General features: G+C 41.5%; 1 protein-coding gene across 4 annotated transcripts in view; it reads left to right on the forward strand.

The window, feature by feature from the left end:
• Positions 1-1,027: 1,027 nt before the first annotated feature.
• The window catches only part of EPSTI1 (epithelial stromal interaction 1), a gene marked incomplete at its 3' end in the record, with an annotated part of 103,424 nt that continues 78,884 nt past the window's right edge, over positions 1,028-25,567 (forward strand). For all 4 annotated transcript variants that reach the window (XM_081215079.1, XM_081215080.1, XM_081215078.1 and 1 more), the window contains exons 1-4: positions 1,028-1,302; positions 16,000-16,058; positions 18,666-18,749; positions 22,972-23,045. In XM_081215079.1, the coding sequence (XP_081071205.1) occupies positions 1,124-1,302; positions 16,000-16,058; positions 18,666-18,749; positions 22,972-23,045 (396 nt within the window). In that variant the 5' untranslated portion in view covers positions 1,028-1,123. The remainder of the gene's footprint in view (positions 1,303-15,999; positions 16,059-18,665; positions 18,750-22,971; positions 23,046-25,567) is intronic.

Below are 25,567 nucleotides of genomic sequence, written 5' to 3' on the forward strand. Positions count from 1 at the left end.
ATTCCCACACCATAGTTGAGTTACTGCCCAACGTCTTGCACAGAGCAGGTGTTTAATCAAAAGTTCTTGAATGTCTGATCAATCACTTAGCGGGGCTGCGTAGAGAATCAGCTCTGCCTTCCCCTCAGCTTGCTGCTCCAGTTCTGCTTTTTCTTTCACTTTTGATTTCACTTTCCATTTCCTTTAACTTGAAAGTACTTGGCAGGGCCTTCCCTGGTGGCACTAGTGGTTAAGAATCCGCCTGCCAATGCAGGGGAGACGGGTTCCAGCCCTGGTCTGGGAAGATCCCACATGCCACGGAGCAACTAAGCCCGTGCGCCACAACTACTGCGCCTGTGTGCTGCAACTAATGAAGCCCATGTGTCTAGAGCCCGTGCTCCACAACAAGAGAAGCCACCACAATGAGAAGCCTGAGCACTGCAACAAAGAGTAGCCCCTGCTTGCTGCAACTAGAGAAAGCCCGCACGCAGCAACAAAGACCCAACAGCAGCCAAAATAATAATAATAAAAAATAAATAAAGTTTTAAAAAAATTAAAAAAAGAAAATACTTGGCAAAAAGCAAACAGCAGTCAAAACTGATAAAAGGCCAAATTTTGTTTAGATAATTTTAATTATTGACCTAATCTCTGGAATCTGAAGGTTAATATATTGTTCACAGTTCATATCCTGCAGGAACCTCAAATTAGGGTGACCTGTTAAATAGTCCTAAGTGGTTTTCAGGATTTCAGTTACCTGGTGGCTACTCCCTACTCCCTGCTTGCATGAGGTCTCCGTGATTGATCATAGATAACTTTATCACCCTTTAAGGTGGTTGTGAGACCTCAAACCAACTCACCTGTAGCTGGCCAGGCGCGGGCCAGGCGCGCTCCATTCAACATCCCAGGCGGGGCGGTGCGACCGGCGCTGTCACCTGCGATCAGGTCAGAGGGCGCCGGGGAGGAGCAAGGTCGGGGAAGTCCTGGGGGGCGGGGCAGCCCGCGGCTGGTAGCGAGAATCGAAACTCAGCTGCTAAACCCGCCGCTCCCGCTCTTCGGAATCGCATCTCGAGACCCGTGAAGCGTCCCAGCTCTGCACTCATCCTTCCCGCAGCGGCGGCGGCCCCGGCCCCACGGGCTCTGGACCATGTACACCCGCAGTGGGGTGCAGGGCTCCGGGTTCGGAGCCCCCGCCTCTTCCCGCCCGGCCCGGGACCCCACTGCGTGGCGCAGGGAGCTGGGTCCGCCGCAGGGCCCCAGGCGGGGTTTGGAGGAGGCTCCCGAGAGCCCTTCGCGGGAGAGCCCGCAGCACGCGGGCCAGAGGTTGTAAGTATTTAATCACCTGTCCTGCGGGGCGGAAGCCCAGACCCCAAACAGGCCCCCAGGTTCTTCTCAGTTCACTGAAGTTTGAACCACAGGGGCCCCATTACAGGGTCTCTAAGAAAATGAAGGCTCATTTGTCTAAACAACAGCATCCATGAATTACCTTCTAAATTGAGTGTGCCGGTCCGGGATGCTTACTGAACATCCGAGCCCCCGTTCCTTTTGAGGACACTACTTTCCTGATTCTTGTGACTGGCTACAGGACTAGGCTACTACTGGGTGTGTAGTAACTGCCTAGGCTTCTTACTAATTTTCCAGATATCTCCAGAACTCATGCTCTTAAATAGTATGAAAATATTTTTTTCCCTTCCTATATTAAAAAAACTGATGCCCTAAATACTATCTTCACATCAGCTGGGAGGGTAAGGGTGAAGAGGGAATGTGTTATTGGGTAGAAATGCAAATGCTGCCTCTAGGAGCCTGCATTCCAGCAAAACTCCCGGATAAAGTAGCCTCTTAGGACCAGAGGACTGAGCTGGAGAGGAAGTGAGTGGGTGCAGTGTTTCTTGCCGCGGGTGTTGATAAGTGTTCTACACAGGAACAGGTAGGTAGCCTTTATTCCTGGTCTTTGGTTTAGAGACTACAGTTACTATCCTGGAAACATTTATGTAAAGTGTCAGTGATCCTTTCCCACCAATGGAATGAGATGCTTTAATCCAACAGGGTTTGTAAAGACATTACTGCTTTTGAAGTGCTGCTTCTGTGAACTGGAACTTTCCAGATGGTTTCATTTTCAGTTCCCGCTTTTCATCAACTTCTAGTTACATGAAAGATAAACGTTGGTTTCTAAGGAACAGTATATAACCTTATGCCCAATAAACAGATTTTCTTTCATCCCTTAACTTTTGAAAGAATTCATAAGTACCAGGCTTTTTAATATTATTCAGCTTTGGGTTGCCCTTAGGTGGGGTGGGTGATCCGGGTGATTTCAATTAAAGATTGCTGCATTTCTTTCCTACTCAGAAAGGGGGTGGGGGGAGCGGGGCGGAGCGGAATTCCCCAGCGGTCCAGTGGTTAGGACTCAGCGCGCTCACTGCTAGGGCGGGTTCAAGTTTGATCCCTGGTGGGGAACTAAGATCCTGCAAGCCGAGCGGTGCGGCCCAAAGAAGAAGGGGGGGATATCTGGTCATAATGGAAGTCCTTTAATTCTGAGTAATCTACATCTCTGTAAGCTGTAGCATTTGATGTAACAGAGGTCACGGATGTACGGTTTCACGTTGATGATAAATACCCTCTATGTGCCTTTTTTTTCTATTTTAAAGATCTACTTAGACATAATCATTTAATTGCAAGCTCATAACATCTCATAAACATTAGCAGTTGCATCTGTCTGGTTTCTTATTTGTAAATTAATGGTAAATTACCCCAGAATCTTGCTGGACTAAATTACTCAGAAAGGGGCAGTTTTCTAATTAATTTTCCAGGCCTCAGTATCTGAAGACCTCACTACATTTTGTGATTTCTAATTTGCCAGTAGACCATTAGAGAATACATGGGTGAGTTCAGCTGTGTTTCACAGAACTCATTATTTTCATGTGAACCAGTTGCAATAAGCAGAGCATTATAAGATACATTTCCTTTTAGGTATATAACAAGTAAGATCCTGTTTGGACCACTCTGAATTCTTCTTACATCTCCATTAGTCACTTATATCTACTGTTTATTCTTGCTTGTCTCCTTTAATGGAAGCAGGAAACCAAGGAAAATTGTTAAATGGCAAATAACATCTCAGTAAAATTGACCAAAAAATGCCGTTAAGATTTATTTGCTTGGAGAGAAATTAGAAGCATTTTCTGATAGAAAATTAAGAAAAAGGAAGGATAGAGTTAAGTGCTTAGTAGTGAAACTTCACTTGTTCCCTTTCAATATGAGCTTATTTATATGATAAAGGGTTGAACTTTGACCTTGTTTTGTGTGCATCCTCCCACTTATTCATTAGGGAAGCCCCAACGTGGGAAAAGGAGGAGCTTTGATGCCAGGCAGACTTGGGTTCAAGTTCTGATTCTGCCATTGCTTACTCTCTGAACTTCAGCTACTTTATGTCTCAGTGTCCTCATTAGGTGAAGTGAAATACCAACTTCTCAGGGTCTGTGTATGCATAAAACAATCTCATGCCTGGCAGAAAGCAAGTATCCAGTAAATGTCGGGTGCTGATAGCCTTGAATTCACTTAACAAATGTTTATTGACCAAGTACTATGCTGTCATCCTGAAGTGTTTGTGCCTTTGTAAAAACACACTGATTTAAAGTGCTGACTTACATATAAAGATAGAGAGACTTTAAGGCAAGTTGTTAGAATGATTCCTGAGGACCTCTAACAGACTCTAAGGCAAGGCTGAGCCCTTAACTATATTTGGATTTAAGTAAAGTGTTTACTAATAAATATTGGATTTGCTAATGATTTTCAGTTCGTGATTTTATCTTGTCCTTAAATATTGTAAGCTATTTATACAGATTTAAAGAGAAAAAAAGTTCACACAAACTTCTAATCCAAAGTAATCCTTTACCCTTCCCCCAAACTCTAGATAAATATAAGACTAAGGCATGGGTTTTTCTGGAAGGGAATTTTACCTCATTTTACCCAAGTCTGGGCAAAAGGCTCTTGCCTATGATAGCAATACAGGCAAGGTTCACTTTGTTCAGATACTTGTCTATAACTGTACCTAGAGGTGGTCCTTTAGCTTGACGCTGTTTGAAGGAAATATAAAGATATTCTGAAAATGAACCCATAATGTGGGATTTCACTATACAGTTAACTTTAACATAATTTGTATACAAACTCAGTTTACCTTAACATATTTGTGGCCAACTTTATAGCAAAAACTGAAGAGACTTAAAGATGAGCAATAATAACAGCAAGCACTTACGTATTTAACTTATGTTTGTTAAAGTGCATTGCATATGTTAACTCTTTTTTTTAAAAAAATTATTTATTTATTTATGATTTATTTTTGGCTGCATTGGGTCTTCGTTGCTGCGCGCGGGCTTTCTCTAGTTGCGGTGAGCGGGGGCTACTCTTCGTTGTGGTGCGTGGGCTTCTCATTGCGGTGGCTTCTCTTGTTGTGGAGCACGGGCTCTAGGCGTGGGGGCTTCAGTAGTTGTGACATGCGGGCTCAGTAGTTGTGGCTCACGGGCTTAGTTGCTCAGTGGCATGTGGGATCTTCCCGGAACCAGGGATCAAACCCGTGTCCCCTGCATTGGCAGGTGGATTCTTAACCACTGCACTACCGGGGAAGTCCTGACATTCTTATAACTTAGAATTCCGAGGATTTTAAGGAGCTCTGAGCCAGGAACCAGGGACAATGATTGGATACTTTAACTTTATTATACCACGGTAGTTTAAATAGCCTCTATGGCAGCCAGGGAAGCTTGCTATTCAGATCTTCAAAAGACTTTACTGTGGGGAGCACAGTCAACTGACAGCTCTAGTTGCCATCCTTTTGAATCCATTGTACCCTTTGCTCTGAGAGAACACTTATTCTGCACTCTTCCCACCGGTGTCTGAGCATTCCAGGTGGGACTCCTTTATGGGGCAACTTTTTTTTTTTTTTTTTTTAAGGGCTTCAAATGCTTGGCTTGCTTGCTTGCTTGCTTGCTTAATTAATTAATTTATTAATTTATTTTTGGCTGTGTTGGGTCTGCAATTCTGTGCAAGGACTTTCTCTAGTTGTGGCAAATGGGGGCCACTCTTCATCACGGTGCATGGGCCTCTCACTATCGCGGCCTCTCTTGTTGTGGAGTGCGGGCTCAGTAGTTGTGGCCCACGGGCCCAGCTGCTCTGCGGCATGTGGGATCTTCCCAGACCAGGGCTTGAACCCGTGTCCCCTGCATTAGCAGGCAGATTCTCAACCACTGTGCCACCAGGGAAGCCCTATGGGGCAACTTTTGCCAGAAGACTCCCCACTGACCTATCCAGGATTTTCTCAGAACCGTCTACCAGTCTGAGGCTCTTCCTACACAATCCTCCCTCTCTCCCTTCAGATGTGTCAGACCTGCTCACGTTCTTAAGGCTTTCCCTGCCCACTGCTGCTTGCTTACCTTGTATCCTTCACAAGACTTCCTCCCAGTAAATCTCTTGCTTGTCTAATCTCATCTTGATTTCTACTCCTCGGAGGACCCAAACTGACACAGTCTTTAGGATACACCATACCCCTGACAACAGCAGCTTAGACACCATGGCTGTTGGGAGTGCTATATGTCCTGGGGAAACCCACTCCTTTTCCTTATTTCGTCCCTTGGGGCTCAGGGGACATTCCCTAGTTTCTTTCCTCTAACTTCAATACTTTGCCCGGTTTGTTGTGCTCCAGAGAAGAAATTAACCCTGGTAACTGATACATTATTTTCCCCTTCATCCTCAAACTCTCAGGGGAGAGTGAAGAGAGAATAAAGAATGGCTTGGGGGCTTCCCTGGTGGTGCAGTGGTTGAGAATCTGCCTGCCAATGCAGGGGACACGGGTTCGAGCCCTGGTCTGGGAAGATCCCACATGCCGTGGAGCAACTAGGCCCGTGAGCCACAACTACTGAGCCTGCGTGTCTGGAGCCTGTGCTCTGCAACAAGAGAGGCCGCGATAGTGAGAGGCCCACGCATCGCGATGAAGAGTGGCCCCTGCTTGCCGCAACTAGAGAAAGCCCTCGCACAGAAACGAAGACCCAACACAGCCATAAATAAATAAATAAAATTTAAAAAAATGTATTTAAAAAGAATGGCTTGGTATGCCCACTTATTAATGGCCAATTCCTGATTTTTCTCTCTTAAAGAACACTGTGTTATTTTAGTATTAAACATTTCGTAAATGTAAGATGAGATATAAGCTGGGACAGATGATAACATAGTCATTAAGTTATAGCATTAGTTCCATTTTTATAAACATCACTATTTAATCATTGTTGAGTATGCTCTTAATCCTGATGTATAATTTATAACCAAGACAGACCATCAAAAACTTCTTAAGTCATTCTTGACTCAGCTCATTTGAATCTGAACTAGCCACATAGAATAGTCTTAAATGAAGTGCAAGTTTTTACAAACTTATGAGAGCCTACAGCAACTGCTTTCACTATTTTTTCTTCACTGCAAATGCCCCAGATTTCTCTTCTGTCTCCTCTTACGACAGTGAAAAAATAAGCTTTTGCCTGTAGTTGTTAAATGGCATAAAAGCATCAGGCTATTACCCCTCCTTGGAGATGGAGAACTGAATAATGCCTGAGTTCCTTTTAGTGCTCTGAAATAATGGTACATAGGAAGAGAAAAATCTATGATTGATTCTAATGAGAAATCTTCTTGATGGCTGAATATAGATAGCTATTCATTAGGGAACTATTTAACTCAATCTCCAGGCAAGGCTCGTAAGCATTCAGCAAGTTTGTAAAACAACAGACGGTATTTAACTCAATGATAATTTTATGACTCAATGAGCTGGGTAGGTGTCTCTATGACCAGATTCTACTACCAAACTAATCAGTAGAGCTCTGCCTATTTGACTGCTTTTAGGTCTCGTGCTCTTTGGAAGCCTCTGTTTGACTGCTTTTAGAATTGAGAAATGTGACAAAGCACTGCAATACTGTGGTAGCAGAAAGGAAATTAGTTAATGACCTAGAATAATTAAACTGGGTACTCCGAGGGACTGAAACCAAAATAACAATCAGTACCTCGAACTTTTATGTCTTGAGCTTATAACCACATGCTAGACCCTGTGCTACACGCATCATATAATTCATTTTTCTCTTCACAATAAACACTTTGCCCCATGATAGTTGAAGAAACTGAGTCTTGAGAGAGTGTATGATTTCCTAAGGTCTCATGACTTTTTTTAGTCACAGAACCAGCCCTCAAACCTGAGTCTATCTACCAGAGTCTGGATCCTGAACATGATGGAGCTGGAGGGGGAGTGACAGTGCAGCTCGTGAATTTCCTATCGGTGGTCCTATTTTCACATCAAGAAAATAGAATTTCTATAAACTAAAGAGAGTGGTACTATAGAATCAGCAATGTGACATTTATTTACAGCTTTAAAATGATTTGGATAGAGAAGTAATTTGTAGGAGCAAAGTTTCTGTGGCGATCCTGTTTGCTGCTTTTCTTCATGACAGCTTGGTTGGCTTACATTTAGAACAGTTTTCTCACTGTCACTGTTTCTGAGCAACCTAAACCACATACTGCCTTCCAGAGATCTTTCAGACTTCTGACCACAGCCTGAAGTTAGCAATGCATTTGACATTCATGACCTAGTACATGTATGGGTCTAGGTCATATGTGAGTTTATATATAACTGAAAAAAATGTCAGAAAACTGTTCTCACCTTTACTATATGTGATGGACTTTGACATTTTCTATTCTTATTCATTAAAAATAAACCCATTAAGTTGATTTCATGGCCCATTAGTGGGTTACCACCTACAATGTGAAAAGCAAAGCATTGTTCTTTGCATGGCAGAAGAGATCGTTGGAGTGGATGGAAAGAAAAGACATTTTGGTTTGATTAGGTCAAATTTACTTTCCTGTTTATACAGGAGGGGAGAAATTATGGTCCTGTTTAGGATGAATTTCCAGCTTTTCTGCACTAGATTCCACTCCTTAACGTGGTATGCATTTGAATTCTGCTAAGTCTTGGGGAGCAATCATTTTTGTTCAAATACAATAACAAAAATGAGCGGGCATTTCTCAAAAAGTCTGACAGCTGAAACAGTGAAACAATAAATCAACAGGATGATCAAAGCTTGAAAACACATAATACCTATAATAATCGTTAGAAGCGTAGCAGAAATGAGAAAAAAGACACTTAGTTCAATTACACAGTAAGGTTGCTTACTTCAAAGTCAGTAGAGTGCTATAAGGTTATACTATTGTGAAGATTAATTGCATCTATTCAGAATGTATTTGAATCTGAAACAAAACCTTAACAGGAAAAAAATCATCAAAGGGAGAAGACTGCATTTGAAGGGTCTTCTATATCAGAGAATCAGCCAATGATGGTTCCTTTGTTGTGTAATGTTTGTAATTCACCCTCCCCACCACCATGAACACTTAAAAGGCAGTTTATTAAAGTCCTGTAGAAAAACTGGAGACATTTCCCATCATTAAAACTCAAGGGCTGGTATTGCCCAGTGTTTGTTCTGCTAGGGAACCAGTGAGAGCGGAAATCCTGTGCTACCTAGTCCTGTAAGAAAATCTGAACCCCTGATTTAAGAAATCTTTATTTTAAATATTTTCTCATTTAATACTCCTTGGAATATTTTTTCGTGGTTATAAAAGTAAAGTCATATCTGCTTGTTATAAAAATCTAAACATTACATTGGGAATTCCCTGGTGGTCCAGTGGTTAGGACTGAGCACTTACACTGCCGTAGCCCAGGTTCAATTCCTGGTCGGGGAACTAAGATCCCACAAACCATGCAGCGCGGCCAAAAACCCCCCAAAACCCAAAAAACTAAACATTACAAAACTAATACAGAAAGGAAAAGTCCCCTGCAATTCAGATCCTTAGAAATAAACACTTCAAGCTGTTTGATATAAGGACCTCTTTATCTTTAAAGTGTAAGTTTTTCTTTTTGACTTTTAATCCAAGTAGAAAGACTTAGAGCCATTATGCCCTTCAACTTCTACTGCCAATAGAAGGTGACAATAATAATAAGTGTCTTATACATAATATGTTATATATAATTATTATAATAAAATAGATATCTCCAAATAGGTGTCTTAAGCATAGATGGCTTTGTTTCTCTCCTATAAAATAAGTCTGAAGGTAGGTAGTCTGGGGCTGATATAGTACAAATAATAGGCAATCATAATAGAACATTTGTTATTTCCTAGCCTTGTTCTAAGCAGTTCATACTCTAAGAGATAGATATTTGTTATCCCCATTTTACAGGTGAAAGAATAGAAAAACTAATTTGCTCAAAGTTATAGTTAGGAAGTAACAGAATTAGGGTTCAAAGCAGGGCAGTTTGGCAATAGATTACCACTAGTGTGGTAGTTTTACAGATTGCTTCTTTCTGCACTGCTGTTTCTGATGCATGTCTTACATATTCAAGTTGCCTCACTGACCAAGATGGTTGCTTGAGCACCAGCTTACACTTCAACCTTCCAGGAAGCAGGGAGGGCAGCAAAAAAGCTTTTCCTGTCCATCTGTCTGTCTTCATTTAATGGAGCTTTCCTAGAAATCCTTCTCAATGGCTTCCCCTTATATCTCAATTTGCCAAACTTAATCACACAGTCATATTTGGCTATAAAGAAGGTTGGGGACTATAGTCTTAATTGAGCACATTGTTAACCTGAATAATATAGGAGTGCTTTTAGTAAGGAGGTGGTGAGAATGAATGATTAGGTAGGCCAGCATCTATTCTGGTTTAGGAATTGAGGAGAGTCAAGCATAAGAGCAGAAATTAATCATATGATCAAATTGTCACTGGAACTTTGGAAATGCAAATGGGGTAGCTAAGGAAGAAAATTTTACATGTAGTCCACATTCCTGTTCAGAGTATTGATTTTAGAGGACTATTAAGGGTTTTCTTCTGGATAATGTTCTGTGCAATCTTTGTTTTATGCTTTGCACATCCTGCAGGATTGTTTATAAGAGTGAACAATTGAAACAACTGAAATGGTTAAGTGAGTGTTTATATTAATGGTGCATTGATGTTGTGAAATATTATGTAGCCATTTAATATTAAGCTTGTTACATGCATAATTGGGAAAACCACTTATAAGTGAAAGCAGCATATAAAATTGGACTTAATATATGATTGCAACTGTGTAATATGTACAGAATATAGATTGAACTGAAATTCACCCAAATAACACTGTAATTGAGATCTCTGAGGAGTGGGGTTATGAGTGACTTTTAAATGTTTTAAAGATAATTTTCTGCATTTTCTTACATGAGCATATGTTTATTTCAAAATCAGGATGAATTTCATTTTTATATATTCTATGCAGGTATTTAGATATAAATACCTTAGGTCTTGCATTTCTAGTTTTCTCCTTTAAGTTACAGATGGCCTTGAGGAGCAGTGCTTAAGACGTGGACATATTCAGAGCTTAGCCTAATGATAACAATAATAATAAGAGGAATAATAATAATAGAAAATGTATAACAATTTGGTAAGTGTTTTTATGCAAATGCCAATTTTCTTATCACTAAGCCATTCTTAAATAGTCTCTTGTTGGAAAAGATAGTCCTCCTTGGGCCTCCTGCACTCTTAGAAGTCTTGCTGGGTACGCCAAGATTACATACCTGACTACTCTAACCTGGACTATTTCTTAGGGTTGTTGTGTAGCTGGGAAGCTTGAGAGATGAGGTACATTCTCCCCAGAACAAAGACCAGGCTTGCTTACTATCTGCTATAAAAATGGTAGATTCCACAATTCAGTGTTCTCAGCTGCAATGCAAACACACTATGTGTGCGGCATCCATCATGTTGACTTGGAGCCAGAGAGGACAGACATAAACATGCTGATGGCATGCCATGAGTAATAAAGTCCATGTCTTTTACCAGCATCCATGAAACAGTAACAGCCTAACTATTAGGCTAACTTTAGCTTGCAAGTAGGTTCAAATCACATCCCAGACCTGACATCTCTATGTTCTGAAAATATGAATTCCTTGTAGTTACTTTTACTGAGGAAGCAATTTAATACATTTTGCAAGTATACTTACCAATTGGTCCCCATCTCTACTTCGATCACTGGTTTTTGCCCTCATAAAGATGGTGAGTCTCTCCAATACTATATTTCATATATATTCTTTGTATCTTTAGAGTGAATCTTGCTTTTTTTTAAATAGATGAACTCATTTTATTTATTTATTTAGGGAGATTGCGATTGACACATATACACTATTTTCAATTAATTTAATTAATTTATTTTTGGCTGCGTGGGGTCTTCGTTTCTGCGCACGGGCTTTCTCTAGTTGTGGTGAGCACAACTTCATTGCAGTGCACAGGCTTCTTTTTGCAGTGGCTTGTCTTGTTGCAGAGCATGGGCTTTAGGTGCTGGGGCTTCACTAGTTTTGGCACGTGGGCTCAGTAGTTTTGGCTCTCGGGCTCTAGAGAGCAGGCTCAGTAGTTGTGGCACACGGGCTTAGTTGCTCTGCCGCATGTGGGATCTTCCTGGACCAGGGCTCGAACCCATGTCCCCTGCACTGGGAGCCAGATTCTTAACCACTGCACCACCAGGGAAGCGCTCTTGCCTCTTTTTTCATAGCTTTTATCATTTACATGTATGTGTCTTAAGTGAAGAAGCACAACATCTTTCAGGTCTATCCTGTATGATTGTGCCCGTTGGTAACTATACAGACTTGCCTGGCTAAGATAGTCATTTGAAGCTGAAATACATACCAAATCATTTGCCTTAGTGTGGGGTTACCTCCACCTAGCAGAAAGGGCACTTTTTTCTAATTTGCATAAATTTACCACCTCTCACTAAGGCATGGGCCTATGTGAGGATCCTGGGATGGATGTGTGTGTGTGTGTGTACGTACCTCTTTCTACTTTCCATAAAGGTATTCTATGAACAAAGGCCCTGATGACCTGGTGGTCTCTTGTTTATCTTTTCCTTCTGGGTGTCTGTTTAGCCCTCTGGGCATCTATTCCGCTCTCTAACAGAAGCTGTGAGTTATAGAACTAACCAGCTTCACATCAGTCTCTTGGGTGTGCAGACTATGTCGGGTTCTGCAGGCTCTGAGACCAAAGAGAATTCATTAGTCCTTCCACACCAGAGATGTGGAATGCAGGATCAGGGCTGGTGTGATGGGCTTAGGGGACAAGGATGATTTACTCAGTCTGATCTTGGTATTTTTCTTCTTAGGAATATGATCTGTTTATAAAAGAAGTTTTGCAAACCTGAATGCCTCATAAGGTTTGATTCACGTTGGTTAAAAACAGTAAGCTTCAGAGTCCTATGTTGAAGACCGTATTAAAAAAAACAATATAGAAAAACATATCTAGAATCTAAATCTCTATCCAGTGCCTTTGATTAACCAGAAATTTTCCTTTGTTTCAATTTCACCCAAGGATAAGATTTTCTTGAACTATGAAAACCTCAAACCAATTTTTTGTAGGACAGTAGACTTTATGTGTCTACTATTCTGCTTGAAATTATGTTTGTCACTTAATCTCTTTCTGAATTTTTTCTCTTGAGTACATTTCTTTTTTACTCAAACCGGTGTTGTTCCTAATTAGAAATTTAAATTACATCTGCTGCAGTTTGTACACACCAGGATATATTTATGTAATACTCTTAGCCAGCCAAGATATTTTTCATGACTCCAACATACCACTTTTTTCATAGAGTGCTTATTGATGAGACCTTATAAAAATGCACAAGAATGTGCACAGAGAGGCAGTTGTGTAGCTCAGGAGAGACCTCACAAGGAAGAGATTTCTTAAATATATATATTTAAGATCTGTCTTACGCTGTTCTTTATACGTTCTCCCTTAGTATATCTCATGGATATGTGCTGTTGGAAAGTGAAAATAATCTTACAAATGGAGATATTTCATTAAATTTCAATGAGGTAATTAAGGAAACTCATTTTCAAAGGTATACATTTATTTCAGTGGCTTGAATGTTGCTTAATCAGGAAATGACCAGAATACTAAATACAGGTAGGTTGGGCTTGTCTCCATCAGTAGCTTTGAGAGTCAGGCTGTTGATAGGGATGACCTGGAGGTTAAAACAGCAGAGGCCCTTGCTGTGGGTGGAAACTACTTGGCTGAAAACATGAATAAGTTATACTTGTTATTCATGTCAAGGAAAAGCTAAGAGAGAAGGGATGAATATTTGTATCTACCCAGGCATTATGCTCTGCTACAGGATATTAAAAAATAAAAAGCCGATCCTGAGACTAAGCTCCTCTTCCTATAGGAAGGAAGAGGAATAGAGGCTCCATTATTTGGCAGTGCTTTCTTCTGAATATTATATTTCAGATTTGACATTTTCAGCCAATAAAATATTGCTAAGAAGGTTGCTAAGGAATTCTCTAACATAAAACATTTATTACTGGGACCACTGTCCTTGAGCCTGGGGTTATGTTTAAATGTTTTCAATTAAAAGCCTCTGATTTCAAGGCTAGATAATTCTCCCCCTTTTTTTCATGGCCCTATATTGTCTGGGTACTTGTTGGCTACACATGTTGGCCATAGATTGACCACAGTCCTATTCCTAAGACGAAAGATTCTAGTGTGATATTGTCACACTTAAACTTAATCAGATTAGATATTGCAGAATAAAATCTTTTACAAACTGCTTTTTCTTTTCAAACCTTTCCTGATATTTTCATAAGAGAGATTCATGGAACTTGGAAAATTCTCTATGAAGCTTCTCTTAGCAAAGTGCTAGCACAGAAACCCTTTTTGCCACTTGAGGTCCTATCCTTTAAGCCTCAACTTGCTATTCTTCTCTGAAATTTTCTACTCCTCTGGGGTCTCACTGACTCCCCTCCACCTTGCATCTCTGACTACTTCCATCATCCCACTTTGAGGCTTGTTTGAATATCCTCGTGGTCTGCTCTGGTGGTTTCATGAATTGTTCCTAATTAAAGTGTAAGCTCTGTTAAAGGGGTTGGTGTCTGTTTTTTTGTATCTCCCCTCATGCCTCATAAGCCCCTAACATAACAAGTCCATAATGGGTGCTTGGCTAAGTAGATTTACTTTGTTTGGAAGTCTATCAAGAGGCCGAAGTTAAGGACAGTCATATTTTATGTTTTCTACATTGAGCTGAATACTTAGCTCCAGACACCCACCTGGTCTAAGTCAAAAGTGCTTGGTTTGAGTCTCAGCACTATTGCTTAATTAACCTCATGATCTTTGGCATATGATTTAACATCTGTGTCTTTGTCAGTGATTTATTAATCCCTTAATTCCCTTTTAGTCCAAATGTTTGAAGACAGCTTGATTGATCTACAGCACTGGTTCTCAAAGTGTGGTCCCCAGGTCAAGAGTATTATCATCATCTGGGAACTGTTAAAAATGCAAGTTATAGATGCCCCCCGTCCCATACCTACTGAATCAGAAACTCAGCATTTTACAAGCCCTCCAAGTGATTCTGATGCATGCTAAAGTTTAAGAACTACTGATTTGCAGTGTACTCAAATCCCTGGTATGGTGAGAAGCTCCATACCACAATGTTAATGGACATTGATGATTCTGCAGTCATTTCACGGTTGGCATTTAAATCCAGTATCTCGTTTCATCTTTAAGGCTCTGAAGAATGGCTCAGTATTGCGTCATACTCAAGCTTTCAGGTACTACCCACAGAACTGCAGCTCCTTAGCTTCTATAAAGTGTGGACAATTGAGGAGCGACAAATCTTTCTGAGGGTGAACAAAGAATATGCAATGGACAGGGGATTAATTTCCAGCGGCAGCCTCCTATTTTTGTATTCATCCCATTGTACGCATGCTAGGCTACACATGCAACGTCTGCTGATATACGTTAGGTAATTGGGCATCCAGCAGCCCTGTTTGCATGCAGAGGTGGTTGCACACCTCCCATGTACAACTTGAAAACTGAAGCCCAGTTTGAAGCTGGCTGAAGGCTTACTGCTAGGAAAATGAGATAAGGAAGAAATGGCTTCTGTTAATCAGCGCTTTTGGCCTCTACTGTTCAATCTTTGCTAATTTATCCTTTGAAATTGTACGTTCCGTGTTGGACAAAGACTTCTAAGAGTATCTGGGATTTTTTTAAAAAGACCTACATTTATAAGCTGATTGTATTTATCCGTAACATTTCCCCTCACACTGTACCTACATGTACGCTGCAGTCTTGCTGTGCTGTATTTTTGCTCTATGAAGTATTCATACTTCTGTGGGACTACATGTATCATCACAAAGAGCCACCCCCCAGCACAGACTCACGGACTGGGTCTCTGGCATCATTTCATTTCAATTCAGCCCACATTCATCAAGCAGCTGCTTTGTGCCAGGGGCTGGGCCTATATGGATCCCTCAAGCACAGTTTCTGCCCTCAAAAGCTCACAATATTGTAACAACTTCTTGCACCTTAGTGGTGAATATTTTTGCTTAAATGAAGTCTTCCCTGGTCCCCGCTCCCCACCCCCGCACCCCAGAGAATTGAAGTGACTTCTCTGAATTCCTGTTTGTGCCCGACCTGTGTCCCCAGGAGAATGAGGGGCCCAACGGACCCCTGCCTAGAAGTCAAAGCCCCAAAACACAAGACTGTGGCCATCTGGCCACTCAGATGGGTCATCAGGAGGAGGTGGCTGCATTGCAAATGGCCCCTACGCCCAGTTTGTGGGAGCCAAAAATGTGTGTTTCCTGTACTCCTGTAGTGAGTGACATGGAAGAGAATGCCAGTCATCTCAAAGGGATGTGCCCATGAGCGCCACCTGGAGGCACAGTGGATCCCTACAAAGACAGTTTACCAAGAGCTGACCCTGAAGAAGTCACTTGTCATTCTTCATCAACTGCTTTATATTTCCATATGTGGCCGTGTGCACTTGTTTTACTTTACCAGATAGATTGTAAGCTCCTGGAGAACACACCTGGGTCTTAAGAGGAATATTATCTTTCCTAGTACCTATTTGATGGTGATGATCATAAATACAGTATATTATCAGAAAGAATTTATGGTGCTTTATATGCATTAATAATTTCTCATGATAATCGATTTTTTTCTCTTCATTCTAGCACAGGTGCATATACCTTGATGGTACCAAATGAAAAACGAAGAAATGAGATGCAACGGAGTATGTATTTTATTTACCATTCAAAATACTCCTCATTTTTTTTGTTTTTAAACTACAGTTTTTGTTACTTTATACATAATTTTTTTTATATTTATTTTTGGCTGCGTTGGGTCTTCGTTGCTGCACGCGGGCTCTCTCTAGTTGTGGCGAGCGAGGGTTACGCTTCGTTGTGGTGCGCGGGCTTCTCACTGCAGTGGCTTCTCTTGTCATGGAGCACGGGCTTTAGGCACGTGGGCTTCAGTAGTTGTGGCTCGCGGGCTTTAGAGTGCAGGCTCAGTAGTTGTGGCACACGGGCTTAGTTGCTCCCCAGCATGTGGGATCTTCCTAGACCAGGGCTCAAACCCGTGTCCCCTGCATTGGCAGGCAGATTCTTAACCGCTGTGCCACCAGGGAAACCCAACTTTGGCAGTTTTAATTATACCTTTTAAAATTATTCTATTTTAGTGCTTCTAAATTTGTTTCTCTGTGTTAATAGCAGAGCTCATTGCATGGTTATAAATCTGAGGTTTCTGTTGGGCTTAAACAATTTCACACCTATCAAGTTCCTGTAAAATTGGGCTCACTGCAGATGTCCTTACAGGACTTAGAACACTTTTGAAAGAGACAAGTCATATATGAAATAGATTATAAAATAATCTGTCTCTTTCTAGACCTGTCCCATTCCTTTTTTATAAATTTTTATTTTTGGCTGCGTTGGGTCTTTGTTGCTGTGCGTGGGCTTTCTCTACTTGCGGTGAGCTGGGTCCACTCTTTGTTGCAGTTCCCGGGCTTCTCATTGGGTGGCTTCTCTTGTTGCAGAGCACAGGCTCTAGGTGCGGGCTTCAGTAGTTGTGGCACATGGGCTCAGTAGTTGTGGCTCACAGTCTCTAGAGTGCAGGCTCAGTAGTTGTGGCGCACGGGCTTAGTTGCTCCACGGCATATGGGATCTTCCCGGACCAGGGCTCGAACCCATGTCCCCTGCACTGGCAGGTGGATTCTTAACCACTGTGCCACCAGGGAAGTCCCTGTCCCATTCCTTCTTAATGGAATTTTTTTTCATTCTGTGTGTTCCCATAATTTTGTAACTATCAGAGTCTACCCTCTGCTGTTTTTATTCGTGACTTCACTTTCCTTCTTTAGATTATAAGCTCTTTGAGGGCAGGGGCTACATCTTACTTGTTTTTGTGCTCCTTGTACCTAGTGGGCATATAACATGCTTAACTGAAGTTGTACAGTAAAATAAATGCTGCCCTTTAAAGTTACAGTATTATACCTTAGAGTTGGAAGGAGAACTAAAGTTCATTTAATTCACAAAGAAGTTCTGAGGCTTGTTCAAGTCAACTGTGGGGCTAGCACTGAGATTCTGTGCTCTCCTATCTTGATCTCAATAGGAAATTTAATTTTGTAATGACCAATGGACATAAGGGCACAGCAGGAAAGCAGCTCTATAAAGGTCTCCACTGGACAGGTAGGCCCCTGGGTGGTACACCTGAGTCTGTGCAGAATATGACAGTCACAGCTATGCTAACACAGTGACTGTGGGCACTGCCTGCAGGTGACCAATGGAATCCCAAAGATTCTGGCATTTTACAAGTTTTTGATTTAAATAGTTAACAGGACTTTAAGCCTCAGTGAAGTCTGCATTTTTGAGATGTTTCAGAAAGTTTTTTTTCCCTCTAATAGTTAAAAAATATTATAAATGGACGTTTGAAATAATCACTTCTAATGAGATTCGGGCATACATTGGAAGAACAGAACTAGTATCTCTGGCGCCCCCTGCTGCCAGTCAGTGTATATTTGGGGAATGAGCACTGCTCTACAGGGAGTAGGCTCAGCCTAGTGGTTCCAAGTGCCAGGAATCTGAGAGGCCTCGTTCCTCATGGTTACATTAAGCTTGGGGAATATTTAAAATCAAGCGAATACGGGCATTAGAATTTTATGGGGATTTGTGTTTACTGTGTGTGAAAAGTTCTTATTGACACATGAATGTTTTGCACACACATTCTCTATAGGAAACTTTTAACATTAAATGATATAGGGTTTGAAAAATGCCAGAGTGGGAGGAAAAACTGAACTTCTTTATTTAGTAGGAGTTCAGGTTGTTTTCAATTTTTTTAAAAAAATTATTTATTTTTGGCTACGTTGGGTCTTTGTTGCTGCGCGTGGACATACTTTAGTTGCAGTGAGCGGGGGCTACTCTTCATTGTGGTGTGCGGGCTTCTCATTGCAGTGGCTTCTCTTGTTGCGGAGCATGGGCTCTAGGTGCGTGGGCTTCAGTAGTTGTGGTGCACGGGCTTAGTTGCTCCGTGGCACGTGGGATCTTCCCGGACCAGGGCTCGAACCCGTGTCCCCTTCATTGGTAGGTGGATTCTTAACCCCTGCACCACCAGGGAAGCCCCAGTTTTCAAATTTGAACCTTCTGTGAAGACTCTTGGAGAGAAAGTGCCTTAGGGTGAGCCCAAGGGGTTAGGAGTGGGTGGGTGGTGTCTTCCTTTCCTGGATATCTCGTCCACTCATGCTTGCATGTAGTTAATTGTCCATCTGATGGTGGTCTGTTATGCTTTCAAGGGAGCAGTTCCCTTTTCACGCTCTAATAATTGATGATTTGATATTTCTCACCTGGCTTAGTGGCTGCAAAAGAGCTGGAGGACCTGGAGAGGTGGAAGGAACAACAGAGGATGAAGCCCATTAACCTGGCACCCACGCAGCTAGGTAAGCCAGCAAGCCAGGTGCTTGAATGCGGAAGGACAGGGCCACCCAAGGATCCTGTTAGCACCTTGCCCACATCTGTCTTTCAATGTACGTTATAGGTCATTGGACCATTGTGCTGCTTGAAATGGAATGCATTTAATGTCAAAACATGCACTTAAAGTCAAAAGTATGCAGGTATACCGCTGTTTCTGATTTTCTGCAAGTAGCAAATGGATGATGCCACAGTTATGTGGGAATAAAAGGATGGCTTAATTGCCAAGTAATTTAGAGCCTCTTAGTTGATCAGCTCTGAAGAAAGCTTACCTGGGCGCTGCATATGCCCTGTCATAGCTTTTGCTCCCATCCAGATTAGTGCTATCACAAGCATATTAATCATGGCAGTTAACTGGTTATGGGAAAAAGAATGAATGGAGAGTCAATTCCAACACTAAGATGCGAGTGGGCTGGGGACACAGGGTGGGTATAAAGAGAACATCGCCTGTGTTTTCATTCACAAATAGAGACTTTTGGGCCTCTGGAACACGTGGCAGTGTGATGAATTGTCTGTGCTGCCTTTGCCTGGTGTTTGAATCATTCAACAGGGAACCTCTCTAATGGGAATCATTCACATCTTCTCTTTTCTCTTCCAGAAGCAGCTGAGAGCTTAAAGGGCTGGACACACAGTTCCCACAGATTTAGTTCACACAAATGTGTTACGAGTCAGAGGCCACTTACTCTCACAGTGTTTTTTATCTATTTATTTATTATTCTGGCTGCACTGTGTGGCATGCGGGATCTTAGTTTCCCTACCAGGAATCGAACCCACGCCCCCTGCAGTGGAAGTGCAGAGTCTTAACCACTGGACCGCCAGGGAAGTCCCTCATAGTAGTTGTCAAGAAGTATTTTTTCCAAGATGTAGGTAAAAATAACCTAATTTGGTAATCATTTAGTGAGTGCAAGTAATAGTATCATCATCCTCCCACTGTATTTCATGAGAGGGGTTAATCTTGTGTCACCTTTTTGCTGAATAAGCTGCATTTGAGGGGTGGAACCTGGAGACAGCTTTGTCCTTCCTAACTGGCCCCCTCACACCAGCTATGTGGGTCTACTTTTTCTTATGTTCTTTGGATGAAGTTAGATTTTTTTGGTATTTCTCAAATAATAAAGTTGTCCAGCTAATTCTAGGCATAAAATCAGTGTCATTTCAGTAATTAAGTTTAGTCCTAAATACTGGTCAAAACTCTGTTACTGATAGAGATGAAAGCTTCTTCCCTGCTCCAGCCCAGGTCTATTTTGGATAGAAAGTTGGCAAAGGAAATGGGGTGTGGCTGAATTTTTCACTACTGACTCCACTGTTCCCAGATTCTGACTCCTCATGGGTCAAAGGGAGAAGGAGAGGTTAGGGTCTATAGTGCACCGATCCCAGTTTCTTCAAGTTTTGGTGTGTGTTTACTGTGCATCTCACCCCTGGGGTTCTTGGAGTTCTTCAGGGTCCCTCCTTGCCTGCCGGCCATGTCTCACCTGGACTTCCTTGATAGATATCATACTTTTTCCTGCTGGCAGTGCTTGGCTTCACCGCTGGCTCTTGGTAGCTGGACTGTCTTTGTAGAGCTCCATTGTACCTCTGGGTGGCCCACATGGGCAAGGCCCTTTTTAATTTATTTGGCCATGCCATGTGGCATGCAGGATCTTAGTTCCCCAACCAGGGATCGAACCCGTGGCCCTTGCAGTGGAAGTGCAGAGTCTTAACCACTGGACTGCCAGGGAAATCCAGGGCAAGTCCCTTTAAGATGACTTTAGATTGGCATTCTCTTTCGTGACAACCAGATTGGGAGTGCAGGAAACACTTGTGCATTCTTCCCACAAACTCTGGGGATACAGGCCATTTGCCCTGCAGCCATCTCTTCTTTATGACCAGTCTGAGTAGCCACATGAGAACAGCCATGTGCCTTTTGGTTCTGACCTTCCTAAGCATGGGTCCACGAGGTCCCTCGGTCTCTTGGGGACACAGATTGAGCCCTTCAAGTGATTTTCATTAAACCTCTCTTACTTACATTGATGTGAAGATTCCTCCTTCCCCAAACACATACACAGAGAAGATGAAATTCACAAAGACATCTTTTCTCTGATTTCTACCTTCCTTTGACCTAGCTAACCTCTTTTATAGACTGAAGGTAGTTGCCAATTAAGGTTCCCCAAACTGGTTTTCAGTTACACCCTTGCAGATCCTGCCTAGGGAGCCAAGCACTTGCCTTGGGGATTTGGAGTTGTTGGTGCCTACTGTCTTGGGGCCTTAACCAAAAAAGAGCAGGAGTTCTGCTATATGGTGTACCTAGGAATGGTCAAGGGGGAAGAGGGTAGCGAGTAGAAAAGAATTCTAGAATGTTTTAAACTTTGAGATGAGTTTTAAAGAAAACCTGCAAATGCTTATACATCTTTCTCCATTTTTATTTTAATTTTTTAATTTTTGGCCACGCCACGCGGCATGTGGGATCTTAGTTCCCTGATGAGGGATTGAACCCGTGCCCCCTGCAGTGGAATCATGGAGTCTTAACCACTGGACTGCCAGGAACGTCCAACTTTCTCCATTTTTAAATTCTCAACTCCTCCTCTATTCCTCTACCCTGTAAAATATTGGAATGGTTCTAGGAGATACTGAAAGTGGCTGTAACATTAGATAAAAGCCTCAATAGCCCTCACTGTTTCTTTCCTTAGGGCCAAGACCAAACAGGTATTATAGAGCTTTTGGGACTCAGAAGTCTCTGTGGTGTCTTTATCTGTTCAATTATAACAACTATGATGAATGCAAATTGCTTTACTGCATCTTCTGTGCAAGTGAATCTTTCAAAGAACTGATACTTTTAGTGACCAAATCACTGGAGAATTATTTCAAAGGAATCTTTAAAATATGCACGCCAAGCTTGCATAAACACTGAGAAATCCCAAAACAGTAATTCTTAGATGATTGTCAAACTGCAAGGATTTCTGGCCCCCAGTTATTATAAGTTTAAGAGAGAGCAGACGAATGACCTAACATCCATATTTTTCTCTTGAATACCTAAAGAACAATAAATAGTATGGATTGACAATCAATTTTAATTAGAATATTCCCATTGTACTTTTAAAAACTGTGTTATAAAGACTGTATACTCGTCTCATGGCAAGACCTCTGAGGCTTTCCTGAGCTTTCACTACTTGAATACAGGGCAATAGAGTCAGAAGAAGAAAAACATTGGGAGCATCACTGATCATCATCTTTATTAGGTTAAGGAATGGTCATACTCTAGCAGAAAGAATGTTCTGGAATGTCCAGAGCACTATTTCTTATTATTTAGCATGGACCTTCAGGTGTGATTTTGAATACCTACGTGATTGGAAAACCTTAGTAGTATTGTCCTCTTCTTGGGGGAATATGGCCTTATCTTTCTGTCCAGCTCTTTCTCTTTTATGCAATTATGATTGTTTAATGTCTTATTTAAACAACTGGTTATGTTACTGAACCATATTTGGGCCTGCTCACCCATGCGCAGTAAAGCCAAGCTACTGACGCTGGGTTGTGATGAAGGGAAGTGCAGTGCAGTAAGGCATCATCAGCCAAGGAGGTGGGGACAGCTAGTGCTCAAAAAACCTGAACTCCCTGATGGGTCTCAGGAAAGCATTTTGAAAGGCCAGGTGAGGAAGGGGAGTGATCAGCTTGTGCACAATTCTGATTGGTTGACGGTGAGGTAACAGGGCTGGCTGTGTCACAGGGGTTAACATGGTCAGTCCTTAGGCTCCAGAAGGCTTGGGGGCTGTGTGCTCATGGTCATCATGTGCTTACATCTTCCATTTGATGTTGGTTTTAGCATCTGTAAAACAACTCAGGAAATGTGCATCAGGTACTGTTCTCTAGGTACTTCACGGAGGAGCTAAAGCAGAGGATACAGGGGAGGGGTCTGTCCCGGGAAGAACCCATAGGGCCTTGCTCAGTTACAGTTCCTCCTTTTCTTTGATACTCTTTAATCTTGAGGAGAACAGGTGTTGGACAAGAAAGGGAGTAACGTTTTGGGTGGAGAGGTTAATCATAAACTCAGCAGAGGAACTCGGTTTTAGGGGGACTCGGTTTCAGTTATGTCCTTATTTCCAGGGGTATGAAAATGTTAAACTCATGGTGTAGACGTATCATGTACTTAATTAGTCTTTGATGGCTGACAATTCAGCTTAACATTCATGTTTTACCTTCATGACTTTTTTTTTTCCTTAGGTGGAAACCAGTCAGAGGTTGAAGTCAGGCAGAGACAACAACTTCAACTGATACAATCTAAATACCAGAAAAAGGTCAGAATCCATTTCTTTTAGCTTAAATTTGGCAAGAAATTAGAGTACCGGCACTTTCAAAGTAACCATGAAATAACACAGTAACTTTATCAAAAGCATAAAACCTTCAAGCAAACTGCAAAAGAAAGTCTCAAAAATCGAAGAAGTCAGGATGTGAGAAGTGAAGGGATAAATACTGCAAATTCTCACCCAAGCTGTCTATCAGTCAGTGAGACCTTTGGTAAAGGGGTTTTTCCCCACTAGTTTAAGTCTCTACTATATTTAGAATATTCAGGTTCCAAGAACACGGATCTGTTTACTCCAATCCAGTCCTGAAAGTACTACAAATTTTTTTAAGATTTCAGCAATTTTTTTTTTTAATAGTGAACTCTGAGTTTTATAATCAGGAAAAATTACCTGCCCTTTCTTCTCTCCAACCTGGTGGAGATGGGTTGGGTACAGTGGAGACAGAAAGACAGATACCAAGGAAGAAACACAAAAGAAATTTCATGGGCAGCAGATGTGGCCTGACCATCATCTGTGACCTAAGTAGCTCAAAGAACCAACCTATAATCATGGCGTGCTACAGCACAAAAAATACTGTAATTTGCCTTTCATCATAATTTTTTTAACATCTTTATTGCAGTATAACTGCTTTACAATGGTGTGTTAGTTTCTGCTTTATAACAAAGTGAATCAGTTATACATGTACATATATCCCCATATCTCTTCCCTCTTGCCTCTCCCTCCCTCCCACCCTCCCTATCCCAACATCTAGGTGGTCACAAAGCACCGAGCTGATCTCCCTGTGCTATGCGGCTGCTTCCCACTAGCTATCTGTTTTACATTTGGTAGTGTATATATGTCCATGCCACTCTCTCACTTTGTCCCATCTTACCCTTCCCCCTCCCCATATCCTCAAGTCCATTCTCCAGTAGGTCTGTGTCTTTATTCCCATCTTGCCCCTAGGTTCTTCATGGCCTTTTTTTTTTTTTAGATTCCATATATATGTGTTGGCATATGGTATTTGTTTTTCTCTTTCTGACTTACTTCACTCTGTATGACAGACTCTAGGTCCATCCACCTCACTACAAATTACTCAATTTTTATGGCTGAGTAATATTCCATTGTATATATGTGCCACATCTTCTTTATCCATTCATCTGCTGGTGGACACTTAGGTTGCTTCCATGTCCTGGCTATTGTAAATAGAGCTGCAGTGAATATTGTGGTACATGACTCTTTTTGAATTATGGTTTTCTCAGGGTATATGCCCAGTAGTGGGATTGCTGGGTCACATGGTAGTTCTATTTTTAGCTTTTTAAGGAACCTCCATACTGTTCTCCATCGTGGCTGTATCAATTTACATTCCCACCAACAGTGTAAGACGGTTGGACCTTTTCTCCACACCCTCTCCAGCATTTATTGTTTGTAGATTTTTTTGATGATGGCCATTCTGACTGGTGTGAGATGATATCTCATTGTAGTTTTGATTTGCATTTCTCTAATGATTAATGATGTTGAACATTCTTTCATGTGTTTATTGGCAATCTGTATATCTTCTTTGGAGAAATGTCTATTTAGGTCTTCTGCCCATTTTTGGATTGGGTTGTTTGTTTTATTGATATTGAGCTGCATGAGCTGCTTGTAAATTTTGGAGATTAATCCTTTGTCAGTTGCTTCATTTGCAAATATTTTCTCCCCTTCTGAGGGTTGTCTTTTCATCTTGTTTATGATTTCCTTTGCTGTGCAAAAGCTATTAAGTTTCATTAGGTCCCATTTGTTTATTTTTGCTTTTATTTCCACTTCTCTAGGAGGTAGGTCAAAAAGGATCTTGCTGTGATTTCTGTCATAGAGTCTTCTGCCTATGTTTTCCTGTAAGAGTTTGATAGTGTCTGGCCTTACATTTAGGTCTTTAGTCCATTTTGAGTTTATTTTTGTGTATGGTGTTAGGGAGTGTTCTAATTTCATTCTTTTACTTGTAGCTGTGCAGTTTTCCCAGCATCACTTACTGAAGAGGGTGTCTTTTCTCCATTGTGTATTCTTGCCTCATTTATCAAGGATAAGGTGACCATATGTGCGTGGGTTTATCTCTGGGCTTTCTATCCTGTTCCATTGATCTATATTTCTGTTTTTGTGTTAGTACCATACTGTCTTGATTACTGTAGCTTTGTAGTATAGTCTGAAGTCCGGGAGCCTGATTCCTCCAGCTTCATTTTTCTTTCTCAAGATTAATTTGGCTATTCAGGTTTTTTTTGTGTTTCCATACAAATTGTGCAATTTTTTGTTGTAGTTCTGTGAAAAATGCCAGTGGTAGTTTGGTAGGGATTGCATTGAATCTGTAGATTGCTTTGGGTAGTATAGTCATTTTCACAATGTTGATTCTTCCAATCCAAGAACATGGTATATCTCTCCATCTATTTGTATCATCTTTAATTTCTTTCATCAGTGTCTTATAATTTTCTGCATACAGGTCTTTTGTCTCCTTAGGTAGGTTTATTCCTAGATATTTTATTCTTTTTGTTGCAGTGGTAAAGTGTTTT

Source organism: Mesoplodon bidens (genome assembly GCF_964165515.1).
Source record: "Mesoplodon bidens genome assembly, chromosome: 17".
Taxonomy (NCBI): Eukaryota; Metazoa; Chordata; class Mammalia; order Artiodactyla; family Ziphiidae; genus Mesoplodon; species Mesoplodon bidens.